Source organism: Pelophylax lessonae (genome assembly GCF_965119305.1).
Source record: "Pelophylax lessonae genome assembly, chromosome: 6".
Lineage (NCBI taxonomy): Eukaryota > Metazoa > Chordata > Amphibia > Anura > Ranidae > Pelophylax > Pelophylax lessonae.
Genome location: NC_138773.1, coordinates 159,546,649 through 159,562,326, shown reverse-complemented (window position 1 = coordinate 159,562,326; position 15,678 = coordinate 159,546,649). Strand labels below are relative to the sequence as shown.

The 15,678-nt window shown below is 44.2% G+C and overlaps 1 protein-coding gene across 2 annotated transcripts in view; it reads left to right on the top strand.

The window, feature by feature from the left end:
• METTL22 (methyltransferase 22, Kin17 lysine) overlaps positions 1-15,678 on the top strand; it is a 407,031-nt gene that overhangs the window by 85,426 nt on the left and 305,927 nt on the right. For both annotated transcript variants that reach the window (XM_082261015.1, XM_082261014.1), the window contains exon 3: positions 2,762-2,802. In XM_082261015.1, coding sequence (XP_082117141.1) covers positions 2,762-2,802 — 41 coding nt within the window. The remainder of the gene's footprint in view (positions 1-2,761; positions 2,803-15,678) is intronic.

The window sequence follows — 15,678 nt, the reverse complement described above, 5'->3', positions numbered from 1 at the left end:
AAGGCATTATTAAACCCCAAACCAAAAATGGAATATATTGCAGCATACCAATCATTAGATGTGGTGTTTGCAATCATTTTCTATGTTTAGGCTTTTCTTCCTCTGTTTTCACCTGGTGATCTGGCCGGTAACACACCTCCTGTATTAGAGTGCCCCCAATCTGGATGAAGGAGCACAGGGGCACCTTTGGAAAGCAGCATTGTTGATCTGGGTGGAGGGAAGTGTTCGATTTACTCGCAGATTTAGCTGCACTAACAAATTGAAACCAAACTTCAGATAACACTTTTTAAGCAGTTAAAGCAAACAGTTTTGGTCCTTTTTGGATAAATGCTTTGCATAAATAGAAGCTGATCATTGTAAGCTCCCCTGTCAGTGGTAATTGGTTTTTCTTATTCCTGTTACTGCTACATGTGCAGGACAGCTTGTTCTTTTAAAAAACAACAGATTTGGCTAGACTAGCTAGATCTTTGGGTGAAAATAAAAGAAAGAAAGCCTAAGGCCCCTTTCACACAGGCGGACCGTTCCGATCCGCCTGTCCGTTTTTTGGCGGATCTGAACGGATGCCCCATGCATCTCTATGTCCGCTGACATCCGATCCGTCAAATCTGGACGAATAGAAACCCTATTTCACATCCGTCCAATGGATCGGATGGGAAAGGACAGACGGTCCACTCTCCTCCGATTCCCCCATAGAGAACAGCGGGGACCTGACAGCTCTGTCTCCACACACAGCGCGGAGCCAGAGCTGCCATCCACCTGCTCAGCGAGGGATCAGCGGATCAATCCCCCGCTGAGAAAAACGGGGTCCGCCGACGGACCACCAGGTGTTAAAGGGGCCTAAAAAAGAAAATTAATGTAGTCATCACATTTTAGAATTAGTAATTAGTATTTGAAAACCAATAATTTACAGTATATCTTCCGCTTTTTTACATACATCTTTCACTCGAGCACATCTGCATGCTTTATGTATTGAATTGCAGATACATTTAGTTACTTAGATTAACAAGCAGGTGTATCTGATAAAGTAACCAATGTGTATATATATATATATATATATATATATATATATATACAGTGCCTTGCGAACGTATTCGGCCCCCTTGAACTTTGCGACCTTTTGCCACATTTCAGGCTTCAAACATAAAGATATAAAACTGTAATTTTTTGTGAAGAATCAACAACAAGTGGGACACAATCATGAAGTGGAATGAAATTTATTGGATATTTCAAACTTTAACAAATAAAAAACTGAAAAATTGGGGGTGCAAAATTATTCAGCCCCTTTACTTTCAGTGCAGCAAACTCTCTCCAGAAGTTCAGTGAGGATCTCTGAATGATCCAATGTTGACCTAAATGACTAATGATGATAAATAGAATCCACCTGTGTGTAATCAAGTCTCCGTATAAATGCACCTGCACTGTGATAGTCTCAGAGGTCCGTTTAAAGCGCAGAGAGCATCATGAAGAACAAGGAACACACCAGGCAGGTCCGAGATACTGTTGTGGAGAAGTTATAAGCCGGATTTGGATACAAAAACATTGAAATGGAAGGAGTAACAGACCACTGCAAATCTACGAATACCTGGCCGTCCCTCTAAACTTTCAGCTCATACAAGGAGAAGACTGATCAGAGATGCAGCCAAGAGGCCCATGATCACTCTGGATGAACTGCAGAGATCTACAGCTGAGGTGGGAGACTCTATCCATAGGACAACAATCAGTCGTATACTGCACAAATCTGGCCTTTATGGAAGAGTGGCAAGAAGAAAGCCATTTCTTAAAAATATCCATAAAAAGTGTCGTTTAAAGTCTGCCACAAGCCACCTGGGAGACACACCAAACATGTGGAAGAAGGTGCTTTGGTCAGATGAAACCAAAATTGAACTTTTTGGCAACAATGCAAAACGTTATGTTTGGCGTAAAAGCAACACAGCTCATCACCCTGAACACACCATCCCCACTGTCAAACATGGTGGTGGCAGCATCATGGTTTGGGCCTGCTTTTCTTCAGCAGGGACAAGGAAGATGGTTAAAATTGATGGGAAGATGGATGGAGCCAAATACAGGACCATTCTGGAAGAAAACTTGATGGAGTCTGCAAAAGACCTGAGACTGGGACGGAGATTTGTCTTCCAACAAGACAATGATCCAAAACATAAAGCAAAATCTACAATGGAATGGTTCACAAATAAACATATCCAGGTGTTAGAATGGCCAAGTCAAAGTCCAGACCTGTATCCAATCGAGAATCTGTGGAAAGAACTGAAAACTGCTGTTCACAAACGCTCTCCATCCAACCTCACTGAGCTCGAGCTGTTTTGCAAGGAGGAATGGGCAAAAATTTCAGTCTCTCAATGTGCAAAACTGATAGAGACATACCCCAAGCGACTTACAGCTGTAATCGCAGCAAAAGGTGGCGCTACAAAGTATTAACCTATGGGGGCTGAATAATTTTGCACGCCCAATTTTTAAGTTTTTTATTTGTTAAAAAAGTTTGAAATATCCAATAAATTTCGTTCTACTTCATGATTGTGTCTCACTTGTTGATTCTTCACAAAAAATTACAGTTTTATATCTTTATGTTTGAAGCCTGAAATGTGGCAAAAGGTCGAAAATTGCAAGGGGCCGAATACTTTCGCAAAGCACTGTGTATACATATATATATATATATATATATATATATATATATATATATATATATATATATATATATGTGTGTGTTTAGACTCAGAATAACAAATACTGAATTTTTGCATTGCAGAACATACTATGGCAACACCATTAGAAGATGTTGGGAAACAGGTAAGCAATGAAGTTATACATTTGTTCCTGTTTATTTACTGATTGTGGTCATAACTGAACATACAGTAAAGTGTCATTCTAGCTTATCCCTGTCCTGTCTTTAAACAAAATGAATGCAGCATAACTATCATGCTGTAGTATACTTTATATATTGCTAACTAAATAAACTTATAATGCGATGAACTGTAAGTTACTGTTAAACGTTTTTTTTTTTTGTTGTTTTTTTTAATAAAACAACAAAAGGCACATTAGTAAATTAACTGTTTCTTTTAGCTTAACTAATATTTGTTGTGGTAAAACATATTTTTTGTAAGTTTTTTTTAAATTAAAGATCTGCATATTTTTTTCTGGGTGATACGTACATGGATTTTAACAAATTTTGTTGCAGATCCCTGTTTCTGCTCTGAAAAAATAGCTTTTTGTTATACTATGTCTTTTTTAATACTGGTTTGTGAATGGAAGTGACTAATTCATTTTAAGTACATGGTGCACTTTCTATGTTTTGATGAGAAAAGTTGCAGTGTCTGCATCACTTCAGAAGGCATTAAGGCTCTATTAACACTTGTGCGACTTACCATGTAACTTTGAACATCAAAGTCGCATGACAAGTCGTTCCCCATGTTTTCCAATGGTAACCATTCATATATGCGTGACTTAAAGTTGCAGCAACTTCAATGTAGTTCCTGCACTACTTTGGTCCGACTTTCATGCAACTTAACTGCTTGCCGACCGCCCGCCGCAGTTGTACGGCGGCAGTCTGGCGCTCCCAGGCAAAGCATCGTACATGTACAGCGCTCGCCTGGGAGGAGCTAGGGGGCGGTCACGATGGCCGGCCACTCGCGATCTCCCGCAGCAGTGAGAGAAGGACAGACGGCTGATGTAAACACAGCCGTCTGTCATTCTCTCTGAAGTAATGACAGAGGCTATGTGATCCTGCTGTATAGGATCGCATGTCTCTGTGATTACTTCACAAGCCACGCCCCCTGACAGTTAGAATCCCCTAGGGACACACTTAACCCCTTGATCGCCAGTAAAGTTAACCCCTTCCCTGCCAGTGTAATTTTTACAGTAAGGCCTCTTTCACACGGGCGTTCCGTATGTCCGTATATCACCCCATCCATTTACGGGTGATATACGGACATAATGGGATTGCGGATGACCATCCGCTGACATCCGATTTGCGTCCTTTCAGTTCTGTTCCGTTTTTGGAACGGAACAGAACCCTATTTTTCTTCCGTTTAAAAAATGGAAAGCACGCGAAATCGGATGTCAGCGGTGTCATCCGCTGACATCAGCAATCCCATTATGTCCGTATATCATCCGCAAACGGATGGGATGATATGCGGACATACGGACCTTATGACACAAGTGTCATCCATGTCCGTAAAGAAAAAAAAGAAAGTGCCGGAGCGGATCGAAATACGGTCCGCTCTGTGTGAAAGAGGCCTTACAGTGCATATTTATAGCACTGATTACTGTAGTAATGTCACTGGTACCCCCAAAAGTGTCAAAAATGTCGGTTAGGGGTCTGATCTGTCCGCCGCAATGTCGCAGTCCCGCAAAAAAAAAAATTGCAGATCTCTGCAATTACTAGTTAAAAAAAAACAATAAAAATGACATAAATCTTTCCCTTTTGCGCAAACCAATCAAAATACGCTTATTGTGATTTTGGCCTAAAATGTTAAAAAATTTAGATTTTTACTTTTTTTTTTTTTTGAGAATTTCATATAAAAAAATGTGAAAATATGTATATTTTTTTTAAATTGACGCTCTTTTTTTGTTTATAGCGCAAAAAATAAAAATCGCACAGGTGATCAAATACCTCCAAAAGAAAGCTCTGTTTATGGGAAAAAAAGAATGTCAATTTCGTTTGGGTATATCATTGCACGACCGCGCAATCGTCCGTTAAATTCACGCAGTGCCGAATCGCAAAATAGGGCCTGGTCTTTGAGCAGCCAAATCCTCCAGGGCTAAAGTGGTTAAGGGCCATGGACTTCAATGTTAACCCTCAAAAGTTGCATGAAAGTCATACCTGAATGTTATACAATGCAAATTGTGTGCCACAGTTGTCTATTATCACCAGTCAAAGCCAAAGTCATATCCAAGTTGCACCCATCCAAAGTTGCCAACTAAAATCCCAGCAAATTCGGAGTCATACAAGTGTGAATGGAGCCTAACCTTTAGGGAATATTTCACCTAAAACAAAATTTCTGTTGCAGAAGTTTCTGAAAACCTGACTTGTATCTTTGTTCAGAGTTCTTCACACAAGCAGCAAATTAGATTTTTGGGGCTGTTCTGCACACCAACTATATACAGAATGCCTCCAGGTTGTCATACTGCATTGAATTTTCCTGAAAAATACAGTGTTGCAGTTTGAAAAAGAAAGGTCATTTTAATGACCTTTAACTACAATATGGCTTGTGTAGCAATTGTATATTCTATATTATTATTTTTTTATTAGCTAGATTTTTTCCCAAGAAAGTGTGTTATACCTATTTTTCTTTTAACCCCTTCTTGCCATATCTCGGTGATGGTTTCCCTATCACGCGATCACTGATTTTGGCTGCTACATGATGGAGTGCCCATCCTGCTGACTTCCAATTTTAAACCAAGAGTTTGATCTGTGGATGGCAGCTCAGCCAGTGTGCTGGGAGCATGCAATGAGTGTACTCTCAGCACACAACCTCAGAGCCCCATGGACGCATATGTGCTGCAGATGGGCATTAGGACCCACTAGCCTAGCCACTGTACATGTGTGTTACACATGTAACAAGCTGTTGCAAATGATAGAATGCAGCAGTACAGCAGTAGTTGTTTCCCTTCAGATACTCTGTCCCTGGTTGAAACCTCAGATGCAGCTGTATTGTGGGATTAGGGGACTAAGGGTCTGCTCACTGGTTTAAATCACTGGCTAAAATACCTGTTTCCATGGTCTTAGGACAGGCCAGGTCCCAAGGGCCTTCTCCTCTGGAATGTAGGGTAGGAGGGTCCTTTTTAGGTGCTCCTGTTGCTGCCTGGTGGCACTTCCTATTGGGTTATCTGCAAGATCCTCACAGGGTACCAATGCATGAAGACATCACAACGAGAATGGCAACAAGGCTGGTTGATTGTTGGCCTAGACTGAAGTAGTGGATCAAAGGTCTTCACTTCTGCAACAGGTGCGACAGAGGGTCATGTGACAGCAAAATCAGATGATAATTAATCATAATAAAAAAAATCAATGCATTATTAGGAAAGGAGAGAAAATAAAGTGATTTGATGTTAAAATGCTGAATGTAGATGGAAAGGTTAAGAAAAAAATTATAACAAATAAGCAAACAGTAAATGGATTAAATGAACAGAAATATGTTAGAAAACTAAAATGTAACTATGGACAAAATTAAAAATGACATTTGATGCACTCTTGTCAATAGCAGTAAACGGCACCTTTTGTGTTTTTGAGTCCTCTTTGTAAAATAGTTTTATTACCTGTTGGTCCTGCCAGCAGATATGTTTTTTTCTGATCATTTTGCAGTAAAATTGCATAGAAAAGTCACCCTGTCTAAGATGTAGTTTAATTATGTAAAATGTTTAACCACTTCCATATAGAGCAGTTAGACACCCTTCCTGCCCAGACCAATTTTCAGCTTTCAGCACTCTCACACTTTGAATGACAATTGCTCAGTCATGCTACACTGTAACCAAACAAAATTTTTATCATTTTTTTCACACAAATAGAGCTTTCTTTTGGTGGTATTTGATCACAACTGGGGTTTTTTTTTTTTCGTGATATATGCAAAAAAAGAGCAAAAATTTTTTAAAAAAAACACTTTTTTTTAGTTTCAATTATGACATTTTGCAAAAAATAAATTTTTCTTCATACATTTGGGCCAAAATGTATACTGCTACATGTCTCTGGTAAAATCAACCCAAATTAGTGTATATTATTTAGTCTGTGTGAAAGTTATTGAGTCTAGAAGCTATGGTACCAATTACTGAAAATTGATCACACCAGATGTACTGACTGCCTATCTCCTTTCTTGAGGCCCTGAAATGTCAGGACAGTACAAATACCCCCCAAATGACCCCTTTTTGTAAAGTAGACAGTCCAAGGTATTTAGTAAGAGGCATGGTGAGTTTTTTGAAGTTGTAATTTTTTCCCACAATTCTTGGGAAAATGAAGAAAAAATTTTTTTTTTCTTTTTTTCCCCACAAAGTTGTCAATTTATAAGCTATTTCTAACACATAGCATGTACACAGCAAAAATTACACCCAAAAATACATTCTGCTACTGACATATGGCGATACCACATGTGTGAGACTTTTACACAGCCTGGCCACAAAAAGAGACTCCACGTCCAAGAAGCACATTCAGGCGTTCTAGGAGCATAAATACACATAAAACTTTCTTACTACCTATCACACTTTTCAAGGCCCTAGAGCACCAATACAATGGAAAAGTCCACAAAATGACCCCATTTTGGAAAGCAAACACTCCAACGTATATTCTATGAGGCATTATGGGTCGTTTGAACATATCATTTTTTTCCACAGGTTTTTGGAAAATGTGGGAAAAAAATGAAAACTTTTTTTTTTTTACACAAAGTTGTCAATTTATAGGATATTCCTAACACATAGCATGTACACAGCAAAAATGACACCCCAAAATACATTCTGCCACTCCTCCTGAGTATGGCAATACCACATGTGTGAGACTTTTTCACAGCCTAGCCATATAGAGGGGCCTAACATCCAAGGAGCATCATCATGCATCCTAGCCACTTGCCTAGGCCTATTTTTGACATTTGGTGTTTACAAGCTAAAATCAGTTGTTTTGCTAGAAAACTGCTTAGAACCCCCAAACATTATATATTTTTTTTTTTAGCAGAGACCCTAGAGAAAAAAATGGAGATTTTTGCAATATTTTTTATCACACCGTATTTGCGTAGCGGTCTTCCAAACGCAATTTTTTTGGAAAAAATTCACTTTTTTTAATTAAAAAATAAGAAACCAGTAAAGTTAGCTCAATTTTTTTCCATAATGTGAAAGATAATGTTATGCCGAGTAAATAGATACCCAACATGTCATGTTTCAAAATTGCGCACGCTCACGGAATGGTGACAAACTTTGGTACTTAAAAATCCCCATAGGCGACAATTTAAAAATTTCTACAGGTTGCCATCTTTGAGTTACAGAGGAGGTCTAGGGCTCAAATTATTCCCCTTGCTCTAACGATCGCGGCGATACCTCACATGTGTGGTTTGAACACCGTTTACATATGTGGGCGGGGTTTCTGTATGCATTCGCTTCTGCGCGCGAGCTAACGGGGACAGGGCGCTTTAATTTTTTTTTTTTTTTTACTATTTATTTTATTTATTATTTTTTATTTTTACACCGTTTAAAAAAAAAAATGTATCATTTTTATTTCTATTAAAAGAAATGTAAATATTCCTTGTAATAGAAATAGGCACGACAGGACCTCTTTTTTGTGAGATCTGGGGTCAAAAAGTCCTCAGATCTCACAAGTACACTAAAAGATAGAAAAAAAAAAAAAATAAATAATTATAATATAAAATGAAAAAAAAAAAAATAGGACCTTTAAACCGGTTGCTAGGCAACAACATTTTCCGTAGCTCCGGTCCTCCAAGACCATAGAGTCAAGTGAGGGCAAGCTTGCCCTCACTCGACATCCTGTCTGTGAGGATTCGGGACCGGATCGTTTTCTCCGCTGCCGGCGGGTCCGGTAAGCGGGGAAAAGGACCGGAACGCGTCGGGAGGGGGGGGGCGCCTCTTCCGCCATCCCGGAAGGGTGATCCCACGGCGAATCCGCCGCTGGGACCACCCTTATCGGAAAGCCAACCGTCCACCGTTTAAAAAAATACCAGGGTTATGGCAGCTATCTGCTGCCATAACACCGGTATTTAGGTTTAAACGGAGGACGTATATAAACCTTTTTGGACTTGGACATGGTGGCTGTATGAAGGGTGACAGGTACTCGGGTACTTTGTTGGGCAGGTGACAGGTACTCTGGTACTGATGAGCAGGTGGCAGGTACTCGAGTACTCCGATAGGCAGGTGACAGGTACTCGGGTACTCTGATGGGCAGGTGACAGGCAGGTGATAGGTACTGATGAGTAGTACTCACTGACTGATAGGTGATACTGTACTGATGGGTACTGATGATCAGTACTGATACGTGATAGGTACTGATGAGTACTGATGAGTAGTGATGGGTACTGATGAGCAGGCGGCAAGTACTTGGGTACTTCAGGCGTCAGGTACTCTGATGAGCAGGTGGAAGGTACTCGGGTACTCTGATGGGTAGGCGACAGGTACTCAGGTACTCTGATGACGGGTACTCCGTTGAGAGGTACTCAAAGTACCCGAGTACCCGTCATCAGAGTACCCGAGTACCCGTCATCAGAGTACCCGAGTACCCGTCATCAGAGTACCCGAGTACCTGTCCTGTCATCAGAGTACCCGAGTACCTGTCAGAGTACCCGAGTACCCGTCATCAGAGTACCCGAGCACCCGTCATCAGAGTACCCGAGTACCTGTCAGAGTACCCGTCATCAGAGTACCCGAGTACCTGTCATCAGAGTACCCGAGTACCTGTCAGAGTACCCGAGTACCCGTTATCAGAGTACCCGAGTACCTGTCATCAGAGTACCCGAGTACCCGAGTACCTGTCATCAGAGTACCCGAGTACCTGTCATCAGAGTACCCGAATACCTGTCACCAGCCCATCAGAGTACCCAAGTATCTGTCATCTGAGTACCTGATGGGCTGGTGACAGGTACTCGGGTACTTTGATGGGCTAGTGACAGGTGCTCTTTATTGGGGGGGGGGCAATCAGTGTGGTTGGGGTGCACTGTACTTGGTAACTAGCTGTTACCACAATCTCCTCCTCACACAGGATCAGTGTGTGAGGAGGAGAACACGGTGACAGCTAGTTACCGTGTTCTCTGTTGACATTTGTGACCGGCTGTGATTGGACACAGCCGGTCACGTGGTAAAGAGCCAATTTCATTGGCTCTTTACCTAGATCGGGGATCGACTCTGTCCGAGGGACGAGCCTCGTCCCCGATCGCTGCTCTGCGCGCCCCCGGGGGCGCGCATTGCAGAGAGAACGAGCGGCTCGTGCTGGAGCCGCTCATGTGATCGGCTGTGATTGACACAGCCGATCACGTGGTAAACAGCCAATTTCTATTGGCTGTTTACCTTGATCAGGGATGGGCTATGTCCGAGGGACGAGCCTCATCCCTGATCGCGCCGCTGCGCGCCGCCGGGGGCGCGCAGTAGCAGCTAGAACGGGCCAACGTCATATGACGGCGGCCCGGATCTAGACAACCACTTTGCCGACGTCATTTTACATGACTCGGTATGGAAGTGGTTAAGATGTAAGTAAGGGGAAAAAAATATTAAAATCTAACTTCAGCTAACACCTTTTAAGCAGTTACAGCAACTTTGTGAGCTGAATTTTGCAAGAAACTTTCTGGACATCCTGGCCTGTAAAAGGAAGTGGGAAAAATAATGGATCTACTGGAAGGATCAACAGGTGATAAAACGATGTCACAAAAATAGAAACTGATGTGTTAAAATAGAACTATAGGCAAAACATTTCTTTTCCTCTTTTGTTCATTGACAAGCACAGCTCCCTAGGATTCTTGCCATTGGCTTATACTGCCCCCTACAGGAGTAGGATACTAGGCAGAAAAAATAACTTGGCTACACCTATGGGCAGTCCCAGGAGGTTTACTCCCCCTCTCTCCTATAAGCACTCAGTTTTTTTCTATCTAGTCAGGAGTAAGGACCTAGTTCCTTGCTGGGATCTCTAGTCCTGGCAATTTTTTTCTCCTGGGTTTTTTTCTGCGAGATCTACAATCAACTTCCGGACTGGGCGACGGGCTGAATAATCTAGATCCAGTGGTCACCCCAGTCTGGCCAGGGCAGTGTTTGATATGTTTTTTTTGTGGGGTCCCCTTTTTTAATGATGGAGTCTTTGAAACACGTTTCCCCACCTGACCCCCTCTCAGAGGTTGGGGGACCCACGGGGTCCCAACCATCCATTGATGCACTGACGACGGTCCTGGAGTCCTTTGTGTCCTGGGTGGAGGTGGCTTTTGGGTGGCAGGCTAGCAAAAAACGTCCCCTGCCTTCCCCTGTCTCATCTTTCTACTCAGATCCTGAATCTAATTCGGCTGCCACAGCCGTGCGTGGTCTGTGGCCACACGTCCTGATTTTTCTGATAGTGAGGATGATTCCTCCACACTTGTAGCTGCGTACGAAAAGGCGCTGGTGGACGCACTGTTTGTGTCCGTGCAGGAAACTTTAAAAATGGAGGATGCAGCTGAAGCTGCGGTGGAGGCAACAGTCCCCTTTGGCACTCCCAAGTCATCTAGAGCGGTGAAGGTGTTTCTTTTTCCCTCCTATTTTGACAGATTAGTCATGAAAGAGTGGGAGCGTCCAAAACATCCCTTTGTGGTTCCCGAACGCTTTCTGATGAGGTACCCCTTTCGAGGAGTCCCTCCTTAAAAAGTGGACTGTTCCACAGGTGATGGACCCCCCCCCGAAAATGGCAACTATGATTCTGGTTGAGGAATCGCCGGCCTTTAAGGTTCCAGCTGACTGAAAAGCGGAGGCTGTGGCCCGCATCATGTTCATTGTTGCTGGTTTGGCGCTTAGGCCAGTCTTCACCATTGCCCTGGTGTTGCAAACTCTGACTAAGTGGGCTAAACATATGCGTAGTGACCTGGAGGGTAAGCAGCTCCCCCCTGCCGTTGCTGAACTGGTGGACCAGATGGTCCAGGGGCTGCAGTTTATCTGTGATGCCTCTTTGGATGTGGCTCTTCTGGTTTCTAGGCTGTTTGTTTCGACAGAGCACGTATTGTGGCTTAAGTGTTGGTCTGCGGACCAGACCTCTAAAAAAAGCTTTAACTGATTTACCTTTTCAGGGAAATCGCCTGTTTGGGGCTACCCTGGATGACCTCCTAAAGAGTCTCATGGGGGGTAGAGTACTTTTTCTTCTGCAGGCTGGTAAGGGTAAGGAACCTTGCTGCAGACGTGGCCTGTCCTTCACGGCTCACAAGAAGTTTTTTTCCCTCAGGGTCCACTGAGAAGAGTTCAAAACCTTTCAAGTTCCCTTCTGGAGGTTCTAAGCGGCCCTGGTCTGGCAAGCAGAGAGCGGGATTCTCTAAACCCGCGGACAAGGCCCCTTCAGCATGAAGGTGCGCTCTCACCCATTCCTGGAGTGGGGGATGTCTTTGCTGGTTTCTTGACCCGTGGACCACCTTGGTGCAGGACAAATGGGTCCACAAAGTGATACGGTCCAGCTACAAGATCGAGTTTCAATCTTACCCTCCAGAAAGGTTCTTTGCTTCCAATGTGCGCCTGTCCCCTGACCAATTGCAAGCTCTCCTTGGGGCGGTTCAAGATCTGCTGCTGCAGGGTGGGATTGTCCTGGTTCCGGCCTCAGAACGGTTTCAGGGCTTTTTTTCAAACCTTTTTACGAGCCTAAAGAAAGAGGGCAAGGTGCGTCCGATTCTGGATCTGAAGGCCCTGAATTGCTTTGTGTGGGTACAGAAGTTCAGGATGGATTCCATTCGCACAGTAGTGAAATCCCTACATCAGGGGGATTTTCTGGCCTCTATAGACATCAAAGATGCTTACTTGCACATTCCAATATGTGCCCTACACCAGCGTTTCCTCTGCTTTGCTGTAGGAGAGGAGCATTATCAGTTTGTGGTGTTACACTTTGGTCTCGTCTCCGCCCCTCGGGTCTTCACAAAAGTGTTGGCCCCAGTTCTGACGGTGCTACGTTAGCGGGGAATTGCAATACTGGGTTACCTGGATGACCTCCTCTTGGTAGCGAAGTCCTCTACAGTTATAATGGGCAATGTGGAGCTCCCTTTACAGACTCTGAGGAAGTTTGGCTGGCTTTTGAATTACCAGAAGTCTGCTCTGATTCCATCCAGGAAATTGGATTATCTGGGTCTGACTCTGGACAAACTTGCCAGAGTGTTCCTTCCTCTGGACAAACTCTAGAAGTTGCATGCTGAGATTCATCTCCTGCTGTCCAGGACATCCCTCCGGACTTGCATGCGGGCGCTCGGCCTGATGTTATCTACCTTCGATGCAGTTCCGTTTGCACAGTTCCATACGAGGTCCCTGCAAAGGGAGATCTTGGTCAAATGGGACAAGTGTCTGAAGTCTCTGGACAATCAGATCTGGGTGAGCCGGGAAACCAAGGGGTCTCTGGTCTGATGGCTTTGCTTTCTGGCTCTTCGACAGGGAAAGTCCTTTCTCCCCTTGTATTGGACAGTGGTCACCACGGATGCCAGTCTGTCCAGGTAGGGAGGTGTCCTGGTTCGGAGCTCTGCTCAGGATGTTTGGACGCTGGAAGAGTCCCAAATACAGATAAATGTCCTGGATCACTGGATGGATCGTCTTCAGAGGTTTCCAGTGAGGATTCAGTCGGACAACGCCATGGCAGTGGCTTATGTCAATCACCAGGGTTGAACAAGAAGTGTGTTGGCAACTCTGGAGTTAGCTGGCCCTCTCCACTGTGCACATTCCAGGAGTGGAAAACTGTCTGGTGGATTATCTCAGCCGGCAGGCGTTGGACCAAGGGGAGTGGTCCTTTCACCCGGACATGTTTCATCAGCTATGTCTCCGAAGGGGCACCCCCGAGGTATATCTGTGGTGTCCCAGCTCAACATAAAAGTTCTGAGGTTTGTGGTTCGGTCACGGGATCCTCTGGAGGATGCCACAGACACTCTGATGGCCCCTGTGGGGCCAGTATCATCTGATCTATTCTTTCCCTCCTCTCAAGCTTCTGCCGAGGCTCTTGCGCAAGATCGAGGCAGAAGGGATTCCGGTCATTCTAGTAGCCCCAGATTGACCTCGCCGGTCTTGATACGCTGACCTGATGTGGCTGGTCGCGGACGTCCCTTGGAGACGGCCTTTCAGGGAGGATCTGTTGTTCCAATGCACAATCTTCCATCCTGCTTTACAGTCGCTGACTGTGATGGCTTGGCTGTTGAAAGCCAGGTGCTGAAGGATAGAGGTTTGCCTAAGGTTGGTGATTCTGACACTGCTGAAGGCGAGAAAGTCTACCTCTAGGAAGATGTACGGAACCATCATATGTGAAAAGGGTACATTTCATGTTGTGAGTCGATTGGTGTCCACCCTCACTATTTATCGGTGGCTCGGATCTTGACCTTCCTTCAACGGGGGGTTTAGCAGAAATTGACCTTCAGTACCATCAAGGGCCAGGTGTTGGCATTCGCGGTCTTCTTTCAACGATCCCTGGCCACACACTCCCTAGTGCATACCTTTATTCAAGGGTTTCAACATCTGACTTCACCGGCACAGTCTCCTCTACTGCCCTGGGATCTGAACTTGGTGCTTTCAGTTCTCCAGAAGCTTCCCTTTGAAAATATTCTTGCTATCTTCTCTGCTCACAGGTTTTCGGAACTGGAAAGGTTATTTTGTCATACCCCTTACTTGGTGGTCCCCAAAGATAAGGTGGTTCTTCGCCCCTGTTCATCGTTCCTTCCAAAATAAGTCTCTGATTTCCGTTTAAATTAAGACGTTGTCTTCCCTGTTTCCTAGTCCCAAACATCCTAAGGAAATTGTGTTGCATGCCCTGGATGTGGTTCAGGAGCTTTGGGTCTACCTGACAGCTTTGGAGTCTTTTCAGAAGTCAGACTCAATATTTGTGCTTACGGATGGGAAAGAAAAGGACTGTACGCTTCTTCTGCAACCATTTCCAGATGGATCAGACAGACAGTGACTCAGGCCTATTTGATCAATGGTCAGGTTCCTCCTTTCCCTGTCAAGGCGCACTCTACTCAGACGATCAGTGCCTCCTGTACCTTCCGTCATCAGGCGTCAATGATGCAGGTATGCAAGGTAGCCACCTGGTCACCAGTGCACACTTTCACTTAATTTTATAAGGTGGATGTGTTGGCATCTGCGGATGCTTCCTTTGACCGCAAGGTTTTGCAGGCTGCTGTTTAGAGGGTCTGTTCCCTTTTTGGGGGTGTATTGTTCAGGTAGGCTCCAGTTGTTTTTGTTGAGCTCCTGTTGCCTGGTTGGCTACTGTTTAGCCTTGGGCATTTTTTGCTTTTCCCACCCCTCATGTTTGACGTCCCAATGGTCAAGAATCCTAAGAAACTGTGTCTGTCAATGAACAATAGAGAAAATGTGATTTTTGACTTATCATGAAATCAGTTTCTCTGGGTTCATTGGCGGACACAGCACCCACCCCTCTATGGAGTTGTAATACTTCTGACACTGCTTGTACCTATAGCAGCGAGGGGGGGGGTATACCTCCTGGGACTGCCTATAGGCGTAGTCAAGTTCTTTTTTCAGCCTAGTGTCCTACTCCTGTAAGGGGCAATATAAAACAATGGTCAAGATTTCTAAGGAGCTGTGTCCGTCAATGAACGCAGAGAAATGTATTTTACAGTAAGTCAAAAATACCATTGTTTTCATATTGGATAGAGCAAGGAAGGGTTATAACACCTTTAAGGTTTATTTGTCTTTCGTTCACTGATGAACACATCTCCATGTCTTCTAGACCATTGGGCTTTATGCTGCTCTCTCTATTGCCCTGCAAAGGAGGTCTAGCAAGAAGCGCACCCCGCCTTCACCTGTATCCTCTGCCTCCTCAGAGGCTGAGGTGGATTTGGCCGCTGCGGACGAGAGTCCGCCCACTGCGTCTGTGTCCACGCACGCTGACTGCTCTAATAGTGAGGATGAGTTTTCCTCTTCCGCAGCCACGCATGAAAAAACGCTGGTGGAGGCGCTAATTGTGTCAGTGCGGTAAACTTTAAAGTTGGATGACTTAGCGGAGGTTGGGTTGGGGACGCCGGTGCAGTTTGGCACCCGCAA